Below are 18,222 nucleotides of genomic sequence, written 5' to 3' on the forward strand. Positions count from 1 at the left end.
CTTTTGATAACTTTTAGGCAGAAACGAGAAGTGGCATGGATTTTCATGTCACAATGAAGGCCATTTGTTATTTAGTAAGAAAGATAACATCGCAATTACATCGACATCACTAAAATTTTTGTGGACCGCTAAGTTACCTCTTTAATGTTTTATGAGAAATTGCAACATATAGTTTGATTCTTATCTTCTGAAATCAAACACATTCAAAGTTTGGGTCAGAACTCCCTCTTTCCAAAGCTGTACACGAAGTCTCTTGAGAAGTTAGCAGTTTGGGTACTTCATCTGTGAGTGGCAGGTGTACCACCAGCTTGGACTTCGTGATCCAGCAGGAACAATCCTCATTTCAGGAACACTCTGCAGCTATTCTGTCTTCTCTGAGGTCAAGCAGCATGAATGGTGAGTGAAGTAACCATAGAAAACCAGAGTCCTCATGGCTCACTTTGCGTGAAATTCCCTGGAGTAAGCGTAATGTTCTACATATAATCCTGTCATTCAAGAAAATCACTCAGTTTTTAGAAAGTAGGGGTATTTAATATAGAAACCTTTTTTACTTGGCCTCATTACAGATAACTTTTTTATTTTGGTTTGTTTCCTCATCTTTATCTACACAGTACCTTTTATATATCTACTGTGAGTAACTAAGACTAGATTAAGGAGTCGAAATAAGCCGTGTTTAAGTACCAACTCTTTCCACTTGTTAAGAAAGGTCTGTGGCAAGTTATTTATGCTAAGCCTCAGTTATGTCATTACCTTATGGAAAGAAGAACACCTCCCTCATTGGATTGAGGATTAAATTGACAAAATATCCTATGTATCCTCTATAGCAGGGGTCCCTAAACCCCGGACCACAGGCTGGTACTAGTACTGGTAACTGGCTTGTGGCCTGTTAAGAACTGGGCCTCACAGCAGGAGATGAGCTGTGGGCAAGTGAGCAAAGCTTCATCTGTATTTACAGCTGCTCCCCATCGCTCATATTACCACCTGGGCGCCTCCTCCTGTCAGATCAGTGGTGGCATTAGTAGGGCAAACCCTACTGTGAACTGTGCATGCAAGGGATGTACGTTGCACACTCCTTATGTGTCCAGAATTGGTGGGTTCTTGGTCTCACTGACTTCAAGAATGAAGCCGCGGACCCTCGTGGTGAGTGTTTCGGTTCTTAAAGGCGGCATGTCTGGAGTTTGTTCCTTCTGATGTTTGGATGTATTCAGAGTTTCTTCCTTCTGGTGGGTTCGTGGTCTCGCTGGCTCAGGAGTGAAGCTGCAGACCTTTGCGGTGTTACAGCTCTTAAGGCAGCGTGTCTGGAGTTGTTTGTTCCTCCTGGTGGGTTCGTGGTCTCACTGGCTTCAGGAGTGAAGCTGCAGACCTTCACAATGAGTGTTACAGCTCATAAAGGCAGTGTGGACCCAAAGAGTGAGCAGCAGCAAGATTTATTGCAAAGAGGGAAAGAATAAAGCTTCCACAGTACAGAAGCAGACCCCAGTGGGTTACCACTGCTGGCTCCGCAGCCTGCTTTTATTCTCTTTTCTGGCCCCACCCACATCCTGCAGATTAGTTCATTTTACAAAGAGCTGATTGGTCCGTTTTGACAGGGTGCTGATTGGTACGTTTATAATCCCTGAGCTAGACACAAAAGTTCTCCACGTCTGCACTAGATTAGCTAGATACAGAGTGTGGACACAAAGGTTCTCCAAGTCCCCACCAGAGTAGCTAGATACAGAGTGTCGATTGGTGCATTCACAAACCCTGAGCTAGACACAGGGTGCTGACTGGTGTGTTTACAAACCTTGAGCTAGATACAGAGTGCTGATTGGTGTATTTATAATCCCTTAGCTAGACATAAAGGTTCTCCAAGTCCCCACCAGACTCAGGAGCCCAGCTGGCTTCACCCAGTGGGTCCCGTACCAGGGCCGCAGGTGGAGCTGCCTGCCAGTCCCGCACCATGCGCCTGCACTCCTCAGCCCTTGGGTGGTTGATGGGACTGGGCGCCCTGGAGTAGGGGGTGGCGCTCGTCGGGGAGGCTCGGGCGGCACAGGAGCCCATGGAGGCGGGGGAGGCTCAGGCATGGCGGGCTGCGGGTCCCGAGCCCTGCCCCGTGGGGAGGCAGCTAAGGCCCGGTGAGAAATTGACCGCAGCGCCAGTGGGCGGGCACTGCTGGGAGACCCAGCACACCCTCCACAGCCACTAGCCTGGGTGCTAAGCCCCTCACTGGCTGGGCCAGCAGGGCCGGCCGGCTGCTCCAAGCGTGGGGCCCACCAAGTTCACGTCCACCCGGAACTCCACCTGGCCCGCAAGCGCCACGTGCAGCCCCAGTTGCTGCTGGCGCATCTCCCTCCACACCTCCCTGCAGGCTGAGGGAGCCGGCTCCGGCCTTGGCCAGCCCAGGAAGGGGCTCCCACAGTGCAGCGGTGGGCTGAAGGGCTCCTCAAGTGCTGCCAAAGTGGGAGCCCAGGCAGAGGAGGCGCCGAGAGCGAGCGAGGACTGCGAGGGCTGCCAGCACGCTGTCACCTCTCACTTATGAGAATCAATGCCTGATAGGTCTGTCACTGTTGCCCATCACCCCCAGATGGGACCATCTAGTTGTAGGAAAACAAGTTCAGGGCTCTCAGTAGTTCTACATTATGGTGGGTTGTATAATTATTTCATATATATTACACTGTAATAATAATAGAAATAAAGTGCACACTAAATGTAATGCACTTGAATTGCCCCAAAACCATCCCACCACCCCTGGATCCAGGGAAAAATTGTCTTCCATGAAACTGGTCCCTGGTGCCAAAAAGGTTGGGGACCACTGCTGTATAGCACACCCTTCTAGGTTATCAGATTCGAGTCCTGTTTGTTCATGGTTTTTGAGCTATTTAGCAATTATTTGCAATGTTTTTAATTTTAAAAAATTATTTTTAAATTAAAAAAAATTTTTTTGAAACAGTTTCACTGTCACCGAGAGTGCAGTGGAGAGTGTAGTGTAGTGGCGCAATTACAGCTCATCACAGCCTTGACCTCCTGGGTTGAAGTAATCCTCCCACCTCAGCCTCCCAAAGAGCTGTAACTACAGGTGTGCACCACCACGCTCAGCTAATTTTTGTACAGATGGGATTTCACCATGTTGCCCAGGCTTGTCTTGAACTCCTGAGCTCAATCAATCCTCCCGCCTCAGCCTCCCAAACATAACTTCTCTGATTATATGGCTTTATGAGGAATACAGATATGACAGTATGACTCTGGAAGGGGGCATACAGCAGGGAGTTAATGCTCCTTCGAAGAGTTGTTACCATGATGAGGAGGGGAATTCCCTCTGTTAATACCCCTTTGGAGAAATGGCCAAATGTGTCAGAAACTCCTAATTCTCTAAAGATTGAATTAGGAGTACTACATTTCTATTGGGTCAAGCCCATATCCAGAAACAACTACACTGATTACCCAGTCAACGGATATCAACTTGTCCATTGAAGACATATTATGAGAAACAAGACTTTTGTTAAAATATAATACATGAACACTGATTAGATCTTATGTCAGGTTCCAATTATGAGTCTCAAATCCCACTGTTACCCACCAGGAGTGTTTCTTGGTAGTCCTCATAATTCGTAAAGGAAGTGTTCTTACCGCTCTGCCAGAGTGAGTTCCTCCCACAAAACCTACAACATAGTTGATTCTATGTCATTTGCTGCTAGCTGGATTCACCTTTCTATACTTTCATATTCCTTTAGCTGTTTAGAGATAGCCAGCAGTATCCATAACCTCTCAGCATATCCATGAGAGAACCTGCAAGACTCTTGCCCCATCTAGCCAAGAGTTTCAACATTAGACCAGTTGTCAGAGGAAAGTGAGAACCAGCTGGACTGATTAAGTATCTTGATTGACCATTATAGAAGATGGGGCTAGGAGGTTGCTTAATTTACCTAACCAGAATGTCTACATCACGGCTTGAAATTTTAAGTGTATAAATGTGTGTGTGTGTGTGTGTGTACGCACCCATGTATTTGGGACAGTAAACAGAAAATCCAAATTTTTACTCTGACTTCCAAGATGAGGCTGATTAAGAGGTAGCAGGGAATCTTTATAGCTCACTGCTAGGCTCAACCTAAAAAAATCATTTTATTTATTATTAAAAACTGGGAAATATAGGAAATAAAATACAGCTCCACAGAAATATAAACTACTACTATTTTAGTGTATTCCCTACCAGATGCTCTTCTGTGCTTATTTTTATACTGTTGAGATCCTATGTATGTACTATTTTGACTTGTACTTGCACTTAAGATGTTCTGTGCCATTGCCTATATCATTTTTGTAATTATTTTTAATGTCAAAATGTTATTCGATTGTAGTTATATTTCAGTGTGGCTACCTGCTTTCTTACTGTTGGACATAGTGTTACGCTGTTATGAACATCTATGAATCAGTCACTGCACTTTACTTTTTATGATTATTTCCATGACTAAAGATTTAATACTTTTCAAAGGCTCTCGATAAATTTTACCAAAGGTTTGTGCCAAAATACTTTAAAAATTTTTTTTTATATTTTCATATTTAATGTACCCAAGTGACAAAATATTCTCTCACTAACCGTGTAGGAGAATGCTCCATCTCATGACAATATTGCCAGCATTGAACGCTTTCCGAATGAAGAAAAAAAATCCTTGCTAGTGTCAGGCCTCTCAGCCCAAGCTAAGCCATCGTATCCCCTGTGACCTGCATGTATACATCCAGATGGCCCCAAGCAAGTGAAGAATAACAAAAGAAGTGAAAATGGCCGGTCCATGCCTTAACTGATGACATTCCACCACAAAAGAAGTGAAAATGGCACAAAAGAAGTGAAAATGGCCGGTAACTGATGACATTCCACCACAAAAGAAGTGAAAATGGCTGGTCCCTGCCTTAACTGATGACATTCCACCACAAAAGATGTGAAAATGGCCAGTCCCTGCCTTAACTGATGACATTATCTTGTGAAATTCCTTCTCCTGGCTCATCCTGGTTCAAAAGCTCCTGCAATGAGCACCTTGTGACCCCCCACCCTTGCCAGCCAGAGAACAACCCCCTTTGACTGTAATCTTCCACTACCTACCCAAATTTTATAAAATGGCCCCACCCTTACCTCCCTTCGCTGACTCTCTTTTCGGACTCAGTCCGCCTGCACCCAGGTGAAACAGCCTTGTTGCTCACACAAAGCCTGTTTGGTGGTCTCTTCACATGGACGCGAGTGAAAGCTAGTTTGATGGTAAAACAGTATTTTATTGTAATTTTATTCACATCTTTTGATTACCAGTTACAATACTACATTTGTTTGTTTTTTCTCTTCTGCCAACAACTTGTTCATGTCCTTTGCTGAGTTTTCCATTTTTCATCCACATTAATGAAATTATTTTGTTTTATGAAGTCTCCATTGAAACAATAAAATATTCATGAAGATTCATTTTATTGGATTTAAATATTTTAAAGAAATATTTTTAAGGCTGCAGTTTATTGATAAGAAAAATATAAAGCATACATGTTTATAGATTATGCATTGACATTATGGTATATATATTCTCCAAATAACATAATTAATTTTGTAGTGCTACTAGTGGAATGCATTCTCCAGAAACATGGCTTTACCTTCAAATCTGAGCACAATACCCTTACAACAAAAATGAAGAAAAGGATAATAAAAGCACAACTTTGATTCATTTAAATTTTGGTAGACCATATTTGATTTGTTGAAGAGTAAATTCGTTTATTTACCTCTTCAAGGAAGTCATTATTTTTTGCATCTCTTTCTGTGCCTCTTTATCCTATAAAGAAAATACAAATACATAATGAAATTTCATGCATTCATCTTGATAATCTAGTATGCTGAAACAGACTTACATTGACTTGAGGAGATTCCCCAACATGAGAACTTTGAGGTTCACGAAGGTACGTGCAATCACCAGATAGTTTCCCTAATACAGGACACTGACAGGGTTTTATTATTATTTTTTAAAATAATTTTCTTTTTTTTCATTTTGACAAGTAGCTTTTCTCTTAGTGAGTGTTTTATACAGCATTAATCCTCACGTGTCCTGGAGTGTTGCTCAATGAGTGAAGGGTTTATCATGTTTATTTCATTGAATTCCTTCTCCAGCATGAATTATCTAGTAATTTCCCAACAGGTTTCTTCCTCCTGGAAAAAACTTGCCACTTTCTTTCCTGTTTTACTCTAAGTTTTTTCTGCATATCAAGGCTTGAGCTTTGCCTGAAGGGTGTAGGGTTTAGCCCTGTGGGAGCTCTCTGGTATCTAAAAGATGGCATCTTTCAGATAGATGGAAATTTGAGTGAGACCACCTATAAAGGTTAGGGCTGAGGTTGAAGGCTCTTCCAAATGCTGTACATTTATAGGGTTTCTTTCCATGTGCATTGTCTCATTATGACTAAGGTGAGATCATTAAATGAAGCCTTTCCCACATAGATCATATTCATATGGCTTCTCTCCAGTGTTAATTCAAGGTGTTGTTTAAAGGATAAACGGTCACTGAAGGCATTTCCACACTGATTACAGACAAAGAGTTCTCTGGTATGAATAAAAGTTAACAATGTGGATGAAGTGTTTCCTACATTCATTACATTTATGGAGTTTCCCTCCAGTGTGAGCTAACACATGCTGAGTCAAAGTTGAGCTGTGACAACTTCCTCATACTCATTATATTCCAAGGGCTCCTCTCCACTGTGACATCCCTGTTACTGAAGACATAACAGGCTGTTGGAGCCTTGCTCAAATACCTTCATTTATTCATTCATTTTCCCACATATGAATCTGATGCCGAGCATTCAGTATAGTCTCTAGTTAACATCTTCCACGTTGGTTACATTCATGTGGTGTGTTACTCTCCTTTGCATACAGAAGTTTTCTCCTTTGTAGCAGGTCAGCTGCATAGCTATATGATTAATTTTAAGGTTTTTGTTATGTTTCAGGCACTTAATATATTGGCTATATTTATGCAATTGCCCTCTTCTAAGAACTCAGGTTATGGTTTGGAGCTCAGGTTATTCCTTTTCTCCCAAATTTGAACTATCCACACCTTTGAGCTGAGATAGCACACTTTCTCTAGCCTCAAATTAAAGTCATGTGATTGTGCTGCATTCCTAATTTGGCCCTCCCCAGGCCAATTCTGCTGTGGAGGAACAGAGTTCACCCTTACGAATCTCAGTATTGACACGTTGTTAGATCGCTCTTTCCTGTAGATATTCTACATGGAAGTTCTGTCTTTAAGACTTTCTTGCCTGGATGCTGGTTTTGAGGATTTTCTCCAGAATCACATCTCTGTGCAGCTTCCTCTGAGATGGGTCTAGCAGGGCCTACTCTTTCTGAGTAAAATCCAAAGCCATATCCTTAAAGGTCAACATTTCCTTTTTTTTTTTTTTTGAGATGGAGTCTCGCTCTGTTGCCAGGCTGGAGTGCAGTGGCGCAAACTCGGCCTATTGCAACCTCCGCCTTCTGGGTTCAAGTGATTCCCCTGCCTCAGCCTCCCGAGTAGCTGGGGCTACAGGCACGTGCCACCACACCCAGCTAATTTTTGTATTTTTAGTAGAGACGGGGTTTCACCATGTTGGCCAGGATGGTCTCGATCTCTTGACCTCGTGATCTGCCCGCCTTGGCCTCCCAAAGTGCTGGGATTACAGCCGTGAGCCACCACGCCCAGCCAAGGGCCAACAATTCCTGTGGTTGTACTGTCAAGAACTCAGTCACCACCTGTCTTTCTCTGTAATCTCATTCAGGGGCCATCTGAGCACTAAGCCAGAAAGGCAGAACCCAGACAGATAGAAACTTGAGTGAGACCACGATGATACTGGGGTTGGGGTCACCACATTCTGGAGCTCAGAGCTTCTTTCTAACTTTCTAGAAAAAGCCAGGAACCTGTATTTTTAATGAGCCCTCTACTGTCCAAGCAAGTCTTAAATATTTAAACAACTGGGCTTAAATTCTAATTTCCTCAGATTATATAGCAAAACCTCAGGATGACCTTTCCTGGCCCATGGCCCAGGTTGCAGTACCAGTTTTATTTTCTCATAAATCTCTGTGCTTTTATTTCCAAAACACTCATCAAATTTTATTGCTATGACTTTTTCAGTGCCTGCCTTTCCCACTAGACCACAGAATTCATGATGGCAGAGGTATCTGTTTTTTCCTCTTTGTATCCCAAGCCTCTAGCAGAGTACACCTCTATAATTGTAAAATAAGTGAATAAAGATAATCTCTCTTTCACCCAAACACACACATTCAAAAATACAGATTTATTTCATCTGATAGTGTTGGAAAAAGATGGTTTAGAAAACTACATCAATGCTCTCTGCTAAAGACTGGATAAATAAAAGAGAGACTTATTTACATTAAATTGCCATTATTCTCCTAGCATTTGGGTAATGATTATCACACACCAACTTCATGAGACTGGGTACTGGTTAAGAACAGCTAGTCCCAAACTGATGCTGTATCATCAATTATTTTAAGAAAATAAATAAATAAAAGGGTTCTAAGAAACTTCTTTACAGTGTTTTTAAGATCAATTTAAATAATACAACCAAGACCATTACATATATTGCAAAATCTTAAGAAATAATATATTTTAAATGCAAACGACAAGAAGGTAAGAGTCAAAAGAGTAGAAATAGGGGGTTGTAAACAGACTTTCTACAAATCATGAAAATGTCTATTTAGACGGTGGGAAAAGTCTGTCTCTACTATCTATACTGTAATAGCCTTATTAATTTTTTTTTTTTTTTTGAGACGGACTTTCACTCTTGTTGCCCTGGCTGGGGTGCAATGGGATGATCTCAGCTCACCACAACTTCTGCCTCTCAGGTTCAAGAGATTCTCCTGCCTCAGCCTCCCTAGTAGCTGGGATTATAGGCATGTGCCACCACGCCTGGCTAATTTTGTGTGTGTTTTTTTTTTTTTTTTTTTAGTAAAGACGGGGTTTCTCCATGTTGGTCAGGCTGGTCTCGAACTCCCGACCTCAGGTGATCTGCCTGCCTCGGCCTCCCAAAGTGCTGGGATTACAGGCGTGCGCCACCACGCCCGGCTGCCTTATTAATTTTTCAAAAAGTACTAGGAATAATTCTCCAGGCATGGATAGCACAGATGAGTTAATTTACAAGAAATAAGTTTCAACCAGAAAGAAATGGGCAAACAAGAATTTCTAGCAAATGAGACAACATTACAGGATTTTGGCAAGAGACCCATTTATTACCCTGAGCTGTAGCATTTCTATAACAGGAAGGCAGAGTGAATGGATACAAATTCTGTTTTATAACCTATCCAGAAAACCAATGTTTTCAAGATATCATAATCAAATATGATATCTTAATTAAGAAAGAACATTTAAAGCAGAATTAGGATTTTTGTTACTAAGAGCAGTTACCAATGAGAGTTATGCTTCTCAACTCATAAAACAGGTTGGAAATACAGCTCAGAACTTTAACCAACAGTCCATTTCAAAGACAACTATACCACTTGCTAAATATAACGTGCTCTTAACTTTCAGCACTCCCAGAGTACACTTCTTTTTGTGGTTTGTTTCTGGTAACATTGGATTTACCAGTCTATGAGTCTGTTTGTCTTAGAAAGGTGATTAATGCCATTTCAAAATGTTTCAGCAATTTTAAAATATGGGTTTTTCTTTACCAGTTTAGCACATCTCTTATCATAAAATATTATATAATGCTTTTTATATCTGCGCTTTCTCAGTAGGCTCCACATTGATGAACTTTAATACTGCCTCCAGGCAAACAACTTTCAGGTTGCCAGTGAAGTCATTATTTCATTCAGAAATCATTCTCACACTGTCTTAGACACAGAAATCCCTTTTTTAAAAAAGAAATGGTTCTCAGGATCTGAGATTACTTTCCTAGGGTCAAGAAAAGTCCACATGAATAATAAAAATACCATAGTTTCAAACTCTGGGAATGTAAAGCTGCTTACACCTATGAATCTGGGCTCTAGAGACCAAATGACCAACACTCCCAATATCAAGTAGCAGTGTGATGAGCTGAGAGTTCCCTAATAGGGGACAGAAGACATGTCCACAAATGACTATAATGCAAAGAAGAAGCTATAAATGCCACAAGAAAGAAACAAACATCTTATGAAATTTCACATGAGAGAGCAAACTGATGGCTAGGTTGTCTTCTTGTAACTAGTGGCATTGCTAGACATTTTGGAAATGAATAAACTTGGTTAACAAAATCACTAATGGGGTATATTTCAATCTGAAAAAACTTTATAGAGATGGAGGGGTATTACATATAACTCACTTCATCCTATTTTCTCACGGAAAAAGAAATGGAAATATACCTTACATACCTTTACTACTTGGAAAAAAATTGCTAAGAATACAAATGGAGACATCACTGAGGAAAAAAATGCAATGTGAGAAATATTTGCTCATACTATTTTGCTTATTACAGAAATACTTCCAATGTCTAGCCTTCTTACATTCATTATGAGTCCTCTTTATTATTACTATTGACACTATTATGTTTATTTGTATCATATTAATGCCTTGGTTCTTTATCAACACTTACTGAGTGCTTATTATATGCTAGGCAGTATACACAGGATTAGGGGTACAGTGATGAATGAGACAAACCTGGTTGTTACTTTCATGGAACAATCACATTAATAATGACATAATAACTGTGTGAAATGATAACAAGGAAAAGTACAGGGGGCTTTCTTGCCAGCAGGCGTCAAGAAAGTCTTTCCTGAAGAAACAGCATCCATGGTGAGGCCTGAAGGATAGGAAGGAATAAAGCTAGTGGAAGGAGCAGAGGGTGGGTAGGAGTGTTTCAGGAAGTGGGAACAGTATGTTCTAAGGGTGAAGGGCAGGCTGGGTGGTGCAGAGGAGGGGGGAGCGGGGAACATATGAAGCTTGAGAGATTGGTAGGAGCTGGGTCAGAGCCTTGAAAGACATGCTAAAAATTCTGACCCTCATCCTAACAGCAAAGGGTTTTGAGCAGGGAAGTGACATGTTGACGTTTACATTTAATCTGTTGCTTGGGCTGCTACCGGGAGTCAAGAGTGGCCTGGTGGGAGGCAAGGAAGCTGTGAGGAGAATGACTGGGAGGCTGGTACAATCCGTGGTCCGGGGGAAAGTAGGCACATTCCTTTTGCTCCAGGAAAACAGAGCTTTGCTTTCTCACTTTTGTGCCTCTGTTCATGACCTGCAATGTACTTGCCCACAACTCCATATTATATAGATCTTTCAAAGTCTACCTCTGATGCCACCTGGCCTCTGCTAGGTGAAAATAATTTCTCCCTTTTCAAAATTTCCATAACTGATGATTTGTACTTCTTTTAGTATCTTATGCCTTCTGCTTTGACCTATAGTTATTTGGACACACACCATATGTTCCCTTCTAGGCTATAGCCTCCTAGAAGGAAAGAGGCATGTTTTATTTGTTTATAGTTCAGATCACAATAAATATCGGAACCTGTATTGCTCCAACACAGAAAAAGAGGAGGGTTTTTTTTCCTGAGGCATTTCTTTTCTGTTATGATTTAGAGGATGATAATGTTTGGTGGTATGAGAAGAGGAGGAAAATATGTACCTATTTTTTTGTTGTTGTTCCCACAACACCAGTCAACAGCTCACAGGAGCAGACTGAGTTGTTAACCCTGTGGAATGCTTGAAACTTACAGCATTCCCAGAATCCTGACTTACTGAATAAAAGGGCAAGAGACAGGGCAATAGTTCCTTTTTCATTAATGGCCAGTGTCCAAAAACCAAGAACATGTTATTACATATTTTTCATCTTTGTCATGGCCTTGGATAGCCACACCTGCTGTGAGATGAGGACTGAGGACGGCAACCCATGGTCACACCCCTTGCTCTAGGCTGGGACACCTGTCTAGCTTGTTTGTTGCCTACATAGTTAATCCCCAGCTCCCCAGAATTATGCTGCACCCCCTCCTTCCCAGTGAAGGAATTATGCTTGCTTCACTCCCTGATGTCTTACATCTAACAAGCATCAGGATGTTTTAACTGCTAGGGGCCTCCTGCTGACAGGTTATCTTACAGAGATACAGCAAATTTTAAAACTTCATAGTACATGTAAAATCCAAGTCAAAGGTTTTAGTATGAAAGAAAACTCCGGGGTGGAGCCAAGATGGCCGAAGAGCAACAGCTCCAGTCTACAGCTCCCAGCGTCAGCGACACAGAAGACAGGTGATTTCTGCACTTCCAACTGAGGTACCAGGTGCATCTCACTGGGGAGTGTCGGAAAGCAGGTGCAGGACAGTGGGTGCAGCACACCGAGCGTGAGCTGAAGCAGGGCGAGGCATCACCTCACCTGGGAAGCACAAGGGGTCGGGGAATTCCTTTTCCTAGTCAAAGAAAGGGGTGACAGCACCTGGAAAATCGGGTTACTCCCACCCTAATACTGCGCTTTTCCAATGGTCTTAGCAAACGGCACAGCAGGAGATTATATCCCGTGCCTGGCTTGGAGGGTCCTACGCCCACGGAGCCTCACTCATTGCTAGCACAGCAGTCTGAGATCAAACTGCAAGGTGGCAGCGAGGCTGAGGGAGGGGCGCCAGCCTTTGCAGAGGCTTGAGTAGGTAAACAAAGCGGCCAGGAATCTTGAACTGGGTGGAGCCCACCGCAGCTCAAGGAGGCCTGCCTGCCCCTGTAGACTCCACCTCTAGGGGCAGGGGTTAGCCAAACAAAAGGCAGCAGAATCCTCTGCAGACTTAAATGTCCCCGTCTGACAGCATTGAAGAGACTAGTGGTTCTCCCAGCATGCAGCTGGAGATCTGAGAACAGACAGACTGCCTCCTCAAGTGGGTCCCTGACCCCTGAGTAGCCTAAATGGGAGGCACCCCCCAGCAGGGGCAGACTGACACCTCACATGGCCGGGTACCCCTCTGAGACAAAACTTCCAGAGGAATGATCAGGCAGCAACATTTGCTGCTCACCAATATCCGCTGTTCTGCAGCCTCTGCTGCTGATACCCAGGCAAACAGGGTCTGGAGCGGACCTCCAGAAAACTCCAACGGACTTGCAGCTGAGGGTCCTGACTGTTAGAAGGAAAACTAACAAACAGAAAGGACATCCACACCAAAACCCCATCTGTACGTCACCATCATCAAAGACAAAAGGTAGAAAAGAACACAAAGATGGGGAAAAAACAGAGCAGAAAAACTGGAAATTCTAAAAATCAGAGCGCCTCTCCTCCTCCAAAGGAACGCAGCACCTCACCAGCAACGGAACAAAGCTGGATGGAGAATGACTTTGACAAGTTGAGAGAAGAAGGCTCCAGACAATCAAACTACTCCGAGCTAAAGGAGGAAGTTCAAAACCATGGCAAAGAAGTTAAAAACTTTGAAAAAAAATTAGATGAATGGATAACTAGAGTAACCAATGCAGAGAAGTCGTTAAAGGACCTGATGGAGCTGAAAACCAAGGCACGAGAACTACGTGACGAATGCACAAGCCTCAGTAGCCGATTTGATCAACTGTTAGAAAGGGTATCAGTAATGGAAGATGAAATGAATGAAATGAAGCGAGAGGAGAAGTTTAGAGAAAAAAGAATAAAAAGAAATGAACAAAGCCTCCAAGAAATATGAGACTATGTGAAAAGACCAAATCTACGTCTGATTGGTGTACCTGAAAGTGATGGGGAGAATGGAACCAAGTTGGAAAACACTCTGCAGGATATTATCCAGGAGAACGTCCCCAATCTAGCAAGGCAGGCCAACATTCAAATTCAGGAAATACAGAGAACGCCACAAAGATACTCCTTGAGAACAGCAACTCCAAGACACATAATTGTCAGATTCACCAAAGTTGAAATGAAAGAAAAAATGTTAAGGGCAGCCAGAGAGAACGGTCGGGTTACCCACAAAGGGAAGCCCATCAGACTAACAGCTGATCTCTCAGCAGAAACTCTATAAGCCAGAAGAGAGTGGGGGCCCATATTCAACATTCTTAAAGAAAAGAATTTTCAACCCAGAATTTAATATCCAGCCAAACTAAGCTTCATAAGTGAAGGAGAAATAAGATCCTTTACAGACAAGCAATTGCTGAGAGATTTTGTCACCACCAGGCCTGCCCTAAAAGAGCTCCTGAAGGAAGCACTAAACATGGAAAGGAACAACCAGTACCAGCCACTGCAAAAACATGCCAAATTGTAAAGACCATCAAGGCTAGCAATAAACTGCATCAACTAATGAGCAAAATAAGCAGCTAACATCATAATGACAGGATCAAATTTACACATAACAATATTAACCTTAAATGTAAATGGGCTAAATGGTCCAATTAAAAGGCACAGACTGGCAAACTGGATAAAGAGTCAAGACCCATCAGTGTGCTGTGTTCAGGAAACCCATCTCATGTGCAGAGACACACATAGGCTCAAAATAAAGGGATGGAGGAAGATCTACCAAGCAAATGGAAAACAAAAAAAGGCAGGGGTTGCAATCCTAGTCTCTGATAAAACAGACTTTAAACCAACAAAGATCAAAAGAGACAAAGAAGGCCATTACATAATGGTAAAGGGATCAATTCAACAAGAAGAGCTAACTATCCTAAACATATATGCACCCAATACAGGAGCATCCAGATTCATAAAGCAAGTCCTTAGAGACCTAAAAAGAGACTTAGACTCCCACACAATAATAATGGGAGACCTTAACACCCCACTGTCAACATTAGATAGATCAACAAGACAGAAAGTTAACAAGGATATCCAGGAATTGAACTCAGCTCTGCACCAAGCGGACCTAATAGATATCTACAGAACTCTCCATCCCAAATCAACAGAATACACATTCTTCTCAGCACCACACCGCACTTACTCCAAAACTGACCACATAGTTGGAAGTAAAGCACTCCTCAGCAAATGTAAAAGAACAGAAATTATAACGAACTGTCTCTCAGACCACAGTGCACTCAAACTAGAACTAAGAATTAAGAAACTCACTCAAAACTGCTCAACTACATGGAAACTGAACAACCTGCTCCTAAATGACTACTGGGTAAATAACAAAATTAAGGCAGAAATAAAGATGTTCTTTGAAACCAACGAGAACAAAGACAGAACATACCAGAATCTCTGGGACACATTCGAAGCAGTGTGTAGAGGGCAATTTATAGCACCGAAGGCCCACAAGAGAAAGCAGGAAAGATCTAAAATTGACACCCTAACATCACAATTAAAAGAACTAGAGAAGCAAGAGCAAACACATTCAAAAGCTAGCAGAAGGCAAGAAATAACTAAGATCAGAGCAGAAGTGAAGGAAATAGAGACACAAAAAACCCTTCAAAATATCAATGAATCCAGGAGCTGGTTTTTTGAAAAGATCAACAAAATTGATAGACCGCTAGCAAGACTAACAAAGAGGAAAAGAGAGAAGAATCAAATAGACGCAATAAAAAATGATAAAGGGGATATCACCACTAATCCCACAGAAATACAAACTACCATCAGAGAATACTATAAACACCTCTACGTGAATAAACTAGAAAATCTGGAAGAAATGGATAAATTCCTCGACAAATACACTCTCCCAAAACTAAACCAGGAAGAAGTTGAATCTCTGAATAGACCAATAACAGGCTCTGAAATTGAGGCAATACTTAATAGCTTACCTACCAAAAAAAGTCCAGGACCTGATGGATTCACAGCCGAATTCTACCAGAGGTACAAGGAGGAGCTGGTACCATTCCTTCTGAAACTATTCCAATCAATAGAAAAAGAGGGAATCCTCCCTAACTCATTTTATGAGGCCAGCATCATCCTGATACCAAAGCCTGGCAGAGACACAACCAAAAAAGAGAATTTTAGACCAATATCCCTGATGAGCATCGATGCAAAAATCCTCAATAATAATACTGGCAAACCAAATCCAGCAGCACATCAAAAAGCTTATCCACCATAATCAAGTGGGCTTCATCCCTGGGATGCAAGGCTGGTTCAACATACACAAATCAATAAATGTAATCCAGTATATAAACAGAACCAATGACAAAAACCATATGATTATCTCAATAGATGCAGAAAAGGCCTTTGACAAAATTCAACAACGCTTCATGCTAAAAACTCTCAATAAATTAGGTATTGATGGGACGTATCTCAAAATAATAAGAGCTATCTATGACAAACCCACAGCCAATATTGTACTGAATGGGCAAAAACTGGAAACATTCCCTTTGAAAACTGGCACAAGACAGGGATGCCCTCTCTCACCACTCCTATTCAACATAGTGTTGGAAGTGCTGGCCAGGGCAATCAGGCAGGACAAGGAAATAAAGGGTATTCTATTAGGAAAAGAGGAAGTCAAATTGTCCCTGTTAGCAGATGACATGATTGTATATCTAGAAAACCCCATCATCTCAGCCTAAAATCTCCTTAAGCTGATAGGCAAGTTCAGCAAAGTCTCCGGATACAAAATCAATGTGCAAAAATCACAAGCATTCTTATATACCAATAACAGCAAACAGAGAGCCAAATCATGAGTGAACGCCCATTCACAATTGCTTCAAAGAGAATAAAATACCTAGGAATCTAACTTACAAGGGATGTGAAGGACCTCTTCAAGGAGAACTACAAACCACTGCTCAATGAAATAAAAGAGAATACAAACAAATGGAAGAACATTCCATGCTCATGGGTAGGAAGAATCAATATCATGAAAATGGCCGTACTGCCCAAGGTAATTTATAGATTCAATGCCATCCCCATCAAGCTGCCAATGACTTTCTTCACAGAATTGGGAAAAACTACTGTAAAGTTCATATGGAACCAAAAAAGAGCCCGCATTGCTAAGACAATCATAAGCCAAAAGAACAAAGCTGGAGGCATCACGCTACCTGACTTCAAGCTATACTACAAGGCTACAGTAACCGAAACAGCATAGTACTGGTACCAAAACAGAGATATACATCAATGGAACAGAACAAAGCCCTCAGAAATAATGCCACACATCTACAACCATCTGATCTTTGACAAACCTGACAAAAACAAGAAATGGGGAAAGGATTCCCTATTTAATAAATGGTGCTGGGAAAACTGGCTAGCCATATGTAGAAAGCTGAAACTGGATCCCTTCCTTACACTTTATACAAAAATTAATTCAAGATGGATTAAAGACTTAAATGTTAGACCTAAAACCATAAAAACTCTAGAAGAAAACCTAGGCAATACCATTCAGGACATAGGCATGGGCAAGGACTTCATGTCTAAAACACCAAAAACAATGGCAACAAAAGCCAAAATTGACAAATGGGATCTAATTAAACTAAAGAGCTTCTGCACAGCAAAAGAAACTACCATCAGAGTGAACAGGAAACCTACAGAATGGGAGAAAATTTTTGCAACCTACTCATCTGACAAAGGGCTAATATCCAGAATCTACAATGAACTCAAACAAATTTACAAGAAAAAAGCAAACAACCCCATCAACAAGTGGGTGAAGGATATGAACAGACACTTCTCAAAAGAAGACATTTATGCAGCCAAAAGACACATGAAAAAATGCTCATCATCACTGGCCATCAGAGAAATGCAAATCAAAACCACAATGAGATACCATCTCACACCAGTTAGAATGGTGATCATTAAAAAGTCAGGAAACAACAGCTGCTGGAGAGGATGTGGAGAAATAGGAACACTTTTACACTGTTGGTGGGACTGTAAACTAGTTCAACCATTGTGGAAGTCAGTGTGGCGATTCCTCAGGGATCCAGAACTAGAAATACCATTTGACCCAGCCATCCCATTACTGGGTATATACCCAAAGGATTATAAATCATGTTGCTATAAAGACACATGCACACGTATGTTTATTGCAGCACTATTCACAATAGCAAAGACTTGGAACCAACCGAAATGTCCAACAATGATAGACTGGATTAAGAAAATGTGGCACATATACACCATGGAATACTATGCAGCCATAAAAAATGATGAGTTCGGCCGGGCGCGGTGGCTCATGCTTGTAATCCCAGCACTTTGGGAGGCCGAGGCGGGCAGATCACGAGGTCAGGAGATCGACACCATGGTGAAACCTCATCTCTACTAAAAATACAAAAAAATTAGCCAGGCGTGGTGGCGGGCGCCTGTGGTCCCAGCTACTCGGAGAGGCTGAGGCAGGAGAATGGCGTGAACCCGGGAGGCGGAGCTTGCAGTGAGCCGAGATTGCACCACTGCACTCCAGCCTGGGCAACAGAGCGAGACTCCGTCTCAAAAAAAAAAAAA

General features: G+C 41.9%; 1 protein-coding gene across 7 annotated transcripts in view; it reads right to left on the reverse strand.

Moving 5' to 3' along the window:
• Positions 1–452: 452 nt before the first annotated feature.
• Positions 453–18,222, reverse strand: part of RMDN2 (regulator of microtubule dynamics 2) — an 85,856-nt gene continuing 68,086 nt past the window's right edge. For 4 of the 7 annotated variants that reach the window (XM_055241530.2, XM_055241529.2, XM_055241528.2 and 1 more), the window contains exons 11-12: positions 5,728–5,777; positions 4,672–5,213 (exon numbers count right to left, since the gene is read on the reverse strand). In XM_055241530.2, the coding sequence (XP_055097505.1) occupies positions 5,129–5,213; positions 5,728–5,777 (135 nt within the window). In that variant the 3' untranslated portion in view covers positions 4,672–5,128. The other 3 variants (XM_063618135.1, XM_063618137.1, XM_063618136.1) reach the window with 3 other exon arrangements.

Source organism: Symphalangus syndactylus, chromosome 14 (assembly GCF_028878055.3).
Source record: "Symphalangus syndactylus isolate Jambi chromosome 14, NHGRI_mSymSyn1-v2.1_pri, whole genome shotgun sequence".
NCBI classification, from domain to species: Eukaryota; Metazoa; Chordata; class Mammalia; order Primates; family Hylobatidae; genus Symphalangus; species Symphalangus syndactylus.